The sequence below is a fragment of the Desmodus rotundus genome, chromosome 2 (genome assembly GCF_022682495.2).
Source record: "Desmodus rotundus isolate HL8 chromosome 2, HLdesRot8A.1, whole genome shotgun sequence".
Classification (NCBI taxonomy): Eukaryota; Metazoa; Chordata; class Mammalia; order Chiroptera; family Phyllostomidae; genus Desmodus; species Desmodus rotundus.
The window spans coordinates 71,552,385-71,558,384 of NC_071388.1; the positions used below are offsets into that span (position 1 = coordinate 71,552,385).

Consider the following 6,000-nt stretch of genomic DNA (forward strand, 5'->3'; position numbering starts at 1 on the left):
GGCAAACAGTTTCTTTAGTTGATCAAAAAATTAATTTCAAACAAGTCATTTTGACAAAACCCACATGAAAATTCCTAAGCATATCTCTCAACAAAGTTATTTAGGTCAACTCAGCCTCACATCTAGTCACACAAGGTCTCCAGAATTTGAAAGTATAGGGGAAGTTGATCACCATTTCCTAACGTGTGACACTCGTCAATGCTGATAATTCAGGTAACAAACACGGCTCATTCTTCAGTTTGTTGATGGGCTCAGCAAAAGAAGGAAATTTGGGGACTGAGTCTCAGGGCTATTGCAAAGGTTCAATAGAGGACTGGAGTTGTTTCCTACTGAAGACTAAATGTTATGACTTTTAATTTATAATTTTTCTGACACTGACTTTTATTTTCTAGCTCAAAAAATTATTACAAAACTAACCTCATTACAGATTCATATTTTAATAGAATTAGTTTTACAACTCTACAAGATAAAGCCTTATTCACAATGCCTACTAGTTCAAGTTATTTTTATGGGAAAAAAAATACCTTCCTGAATGTTTTGTAAAGTTTGAGTCTGTTGCAGGTCCACATTCCAGTTGATAATTGAAGGCCTTTACAGTCTCTGAGATGGAAGGAAGGAGCAAAGGGTGGGTCATCTGGGACAGTGTGTTTATAAAACACATAAACCGATTCCCATCACCTGTTTGCCTCACTTGCCTAAATTGTACTAAATGATTTTCTCCACTATTTCTATCTTTTATAATTAAAGCCAACGGAAAACAAACAGTATAACCAAAATGTTTGAATCTGTCACCCGTGACCACAAATTACAAAATGTCTTCCCATTCTCCTCCCCAAAAGTAATCTTCTCTGAAAGGCTGAACCTGCTAAGTTTTAAATAATAATAATAATGATAGCAAGAAAATGGGGTTCCTTCCTCATTGGTCCTAATTGGTCCTTGTTCACCTCATACTGTATGGCAGATAAACCTGTGGCATGTACCCTTTTTGAATCAGATGAACTTCACAGTCCCTAAATTCTAAACAGAAGTTACCATTTCTTTCCAAAGAATAGCACTACAAACCTAGCAAAGAGACAGAGGAAAAGAAAATATAGAAATTAAAAGGCCAGATTAATTAAAGAGCCACGCCCTTAAGATCAACATAAAACACATGGTTCCTAAGAAACTAAAAAAAAATCCATAAATTCAATAGATTGTAGTTTTTTAATCACATCTAGTTCCCTGATAAGTGTCTTCATAACTGTAATTTTTTTTTAAGTCTCACCTAACCAGCCCACTCTAATTCTCGGGGACTGAAGACCCTGTTTTGGTATAACCTAGTGCCACATGCTCCGATGTGTTTTATGCAGTGCCATCTAAGCCTTGATACACATTCTGCTGGTGTCCAGAGAAGAATACCCAGCCAGGGCTGCCTAGTGACCAATTCCCCAGAACCTTACTCTCTCTTCTGAAGGAACTGTATCACAGCATCTCCCTGGTTCCCCAACCTCTTTCATCAACAGCATTCCCAGTCACTCTCGACATGGTGGAGAACCAGTGATCCAAGGTTACCTCTTGGCCAGAAGGGGACACACACACACTTCCAACAAACTGAACTATAGCACCTCTCTGCTTTGGTGGAATTAAAGGTGAACGAGGGTGGGAAGAGGGTGAAGAGGGCAAAGGGGGTCAAATATATAGTGACAGAAGGAGACCAGGCTTTGGGGGGTGAATACACAATGCAATACACAGATGATGTGTTACAGATTTGTACACCTGACACACTTAATGGTATTAACCAATGTTACCCGCCCCCAAATTTAATTTTGAAAAGTGAATGAGGAACTTGGGGGTCAACCCCTGCCCTCTAAGTCACAATCATAGGAAGACACGCTCGGCAGAGAAGTTCTACTACCGTTTGCTAGACGTCGCACTAGACCCATGATTCACCGTAAAAATCCCCAAAAGGCCATTCCCTGACCTCCTTATTCAGGTAGCCTCCCCAGTGTCACGTTTTCATCCCTCGAATCAAGGAAACCCTGACACACTCTACCTTTCCAAAGGAAACAAAACATTTCGTTTAAGGGAAGTTTACTCACATACTCCTAAGACAGATGCCCTTGGTGAGCTTCAGAGAACTGAGCCCTAAGAGCTAGAGTGGCTGCTATGAGGGTAGCCTCTGGGCTCCGGTGACAACACTCAGAGAAGCCCCCAGCCGGCGCTGCCTCACTTCGAATCCCCACCCGTCCCCCCGGGGGGCTCGTCCCTTCCTGAAGCCTCTCCTCCTCTCTTCGGGTGGCTTTCAGCTCAGGGGCGCTCCGGCAGCTCCCAGAGCATCCTCCGCGCCGCAGGTCCCGGCCCGACGTCGCTGGAGCCCCAGAGCGATACTCGCGGCGCCCCTCGCCCCCGCCCCCGCCCCCGGCAGGCTGCCCGGTCGGTGACTCACCTGCTGGCCAGGTTGGGGCGCCGGGTGGTAGTAGGCTGTGGGGCAGGTTGCGGCTGCCACAGGGTTGGGCAGATACTGGGGCGCTCCATACGGCTGGGGGTGATACATCACCTCCGCACAACTCATGGCAGCCGGGGCAGCGGCGGCCCCCGAGCTGCCGCCGCCGGTCTACGCGCTCGCGCGACCCGCGGCGCCGCCACCGCCTCTGTCGCTGCTCCAGCTGCTACTGCGGCGAAGGCGGGTCCTCGGAGGCCGCGGGCTTCGTGCGGGGCGCGGGCTCGGGAGGGGTTGGCAATCAGCGGGAGCCCGTGCGCGGGCACCTTCATCTTCAGCCCCGCCGGAGGTCCCCTGGTCCGCGCTTACGGAGCGGCTCGGGAACTCAGCGGCCCGCCGCGCGGCGGGGGCTTGACAGTGCGCGGTCCGGCGGGGGCAGCCGCGGCCGCAGCCCCGGCCCGGGTCGAGCGGCTCTGCTTTGCATCCACACAATGCACGCCCCGGGCCGTCCTGTCGCCGGCGCGCCCGGCTGGGCGAGGACCGGGACGCAGGGGCAGAGGGAGGGGTCCGCGGGGGAGGCGGGGAGCGCTCGGCCTCCCCAGGCTCTGACGCCGAGCGCGCGGAGTTCCTGCAACTCCGTCCGCGGCGGGCGGGTCACCCAGCAGGGGGACCTCGGCCAGGGCCGGCTGCGGATTGGAGCGAAGTTTGAAGCCCTCTCCGCCTCCCGGCCGTGGGACCGGGTGGGAGGGGAATGGTATGCGAGAGGCTCCGCACCCTCTGAGCTCCGCTGTTTCCACCCTGTCAGTGTCACCTGCCCGCCCGGGCGACGGCTTCGCAGCCCCAAGGAGCTTTCTCTCACAGGGAACAACACGCAGAGGCCGAAGAGGTGAAACCGAGCAGGCTCGAAAGAAACTGGGGTATCCTCTACATTAACTATAACCGCAAGCGAAAGTTAACTTTATTACAAGTGCGCGCATGCCAGGAATGCAGCACAGTTTTCAACAAGTAATCTTTGCTTTAAGTCAACACCTTCATGGTATGACATTCTAGTGGGACGTCAACCTTGTCTGGCTTTTCCAGCCCGGTTTCCATAGAGCCATAGACAGTACCAATCCATCAAATCCATTCAGCTACTATTTACAGGTTTATCTATTTGCAGTGGTTTGTAACCTTCTCCAAAAGGAAAAAAGGAAATCTATTGTAGGAATTGCTATACCATCAGGTAAAACAGAAAAGAATTATGCTTATTTTATAAGTAAACTCTAGCTCTGACCTTTAACCAATATATTTCTCCCCTTTTATATAAGTGTACTCAAGACAGAACAACCTCTTTTATTTTCAGAATCTATCTTTTGTCAGAGGAAAACTCAGTCTGGACATCAAACGAATTGATGTGGGTGTGGACTGAATCGTGTATCCCCCGTCCCGCCCCCAAGGCATCAGCAGGTTGAAGCCCTAACCCCCCCCCTCCCCGTGTGACTATTTAGAAACAGGACCGGTAGGGAGAAAATCAAGGTTAAATGAGATCAAAGGGTTGGGTCCTCAGTGGCCTCTCTCTCAGTGCTGGCACAGAGGAAGGGTCTTGTGAGGACCCAGTGAGAAGGCAGGATTGCCAGCCAGAAATGGAGGTGTCACCAGAAAGTAATCCTGAGAGCACCTTGATCTTGGACTTTTAGCCTCCAAAACTATGGGAATATAAGTTTCTGTTGTTTAAGCCACCCCATCTTGGTATTTGTTATGACAGTCCTGTCAGACTAATGCTCATACACAGAATCAACAGATAGCATTAATTTTATATAAATGTGTATATATAACAACACAGACACATACATACATAAATACATATACACAAACTCATACCTAAACACACAAAGTAATAATTGGATAGGAACTCTTTGCTACTCACAACAGCTGTTATTCACTCACCCATTCTTTCATCCATTGAATATTAAAAATATATTTATTGAGGGCTTAAACAGTTTGGCCTTTAATTGTGTACTTGGTAGTGGAGAAGTATTCCGACCAATAAGATATACAAGAATTTCTTTAAAATGTTTATTGCTTCCTTTTCCCAAATTGACATCCCCTGATTACACCCCTCTCCTGTGTTCCAGATTCATCTGTTCAGCTTCTGTCTGAATGGCTCCACAGAGATACAGCATAGGAACCACAGTCATAGCATCACTAATATCTCCCCCACGTCCCCAAACTGATCCCCTTCTTTTAATCTGCATCTCGGGTATTGAATCTCCCGCTCACCAGTTGCTGAGCTGGAATTCTGAGAATTATCCAACACTCTTTCCTTCTCACATTCCCCACATGAAATTTTAGAGTCCACTTGATTCCAACTTTTAGTTTTCTGCTGATTCTCTCCCCTCATTTCTTTATCTCTGCAGCCATAATCCTCAGTTACTCAGCAGCTCTCACCCAGAACCCTGCAACAGGCTTCTCCCCAATGTCCAGGCCCCGGTTTAAACCCTCCTCTGATCCATTCTTCACAGCTCGTCTCCCCACTCTCCTCTGTCCCAGCCACTGCAAATCGAACAAAGTAATCATGTTTCATCACTCTTTAAAAAATTTTCTCAGTAGCTCCTCACTCTGTGCAGTCTCAGCCTTCAGATTCTAGCCCCGATTATGTCATCAGCTCCCGCAGTTGTCCATTCCACCACCTGAACTGAGACCTCCCTCCCCAGGTAGGAGCATGGTCTCTGCTACTACCATGTTTCTATACACGTGCCCAGAACACCTGCACCAATACGCTGCACCCTACCATTTTCACTTGCTGACTTCTTGTTCTTCAAGGAGTCATCTTCCAAAACATCCTCTGAAGACCAGTTTCGATGCCCCTGCCTTGGCAACTCCAGCACTCCATGAATACTGCTACCACCGTGCTAACAACCATCTGTCAGATTTGAAATTGCTTTTTTGCTTGTTTCCTCAACATGACCATGACTGCTTGAGCTCAGGAACTGTGACTTTTATCTCTGAATCTCAGTTATATAATACCAGGCTTAGCAAACGTTCGTTGAATAAATAAAGCATAAAGAGGAAAGAAAAAAGCCCTTAGAGCAGCTTACAACCTTGTGGAGGGTCCAAACATGTATGAAATTAGTGAAGGTTAAAACCTGGAACGTGGTTTCAAACTCTCCTCCAGGCTTTGTACTGTATGTTAGAATGAGAGGAACCCTGTGATATGAGAGAAGTTAGGACCTAAATTTTAATGTGATTGAATTAGGCCACAAAGCTAGTTTGTAAGACAGTCCTTCCTCAGATACCAGACCTCCTATCTTAAGTACTTAACACTTTCTACTTTACCTTTAAATAAGTTAACATATCTGCAGTTGATTATTTTTGGTGTAATGTGTTCAATATCTCTCCTCCACTAGACTATTGCAGAGAGCATTTAAATCTGTAAAGCTAACATTTAGAAAATATTCCACATGTTTTTTGATCCACTCATTTGCTGACGGGCACTTAGGTTGCTTCCAGTACTTGGCCATTGTAAATTGTGCTGCTATGAACATTGGGATGCATAGGTTCTTTTGGATTGGTGTTTCAGGGTTCTTAGGGTATAATCCCAG

The 6,000-nt window shown here is 47.2% G+C and overlaps 1 protein-coding gene across 3 annotated transcripts in view; it reads right to left on the bottom strand.

Moving 5' to 3' along the window:
- Positions 1-3,249, bottom strand: part of VGLL3 (vestigial like family member 3) — a 47,430-nt gene extending 44,181 nt beyond the window's left edge. The window contains exon 1 of one of the 3 annotated variants that reach the window (XM_053918276.2): positions 2,426-3,249. In XM_053918276.2, coding sequence (XP_053774251.1) covers positions 2,426-2,551 — 126 coding nt within the window. In that variant the 5' untranslated portion in view covers positions 2,552-3,249. The remainder of the gene's footprint in view (positions 1-2,425) is intronic. The other 2 variants (XM_053918275.2, XM_053918277.2) reach the window with 2 other exon arrangements.
- Positions 3,250-6,000: the final 2,751 nt, after the last annotated feature.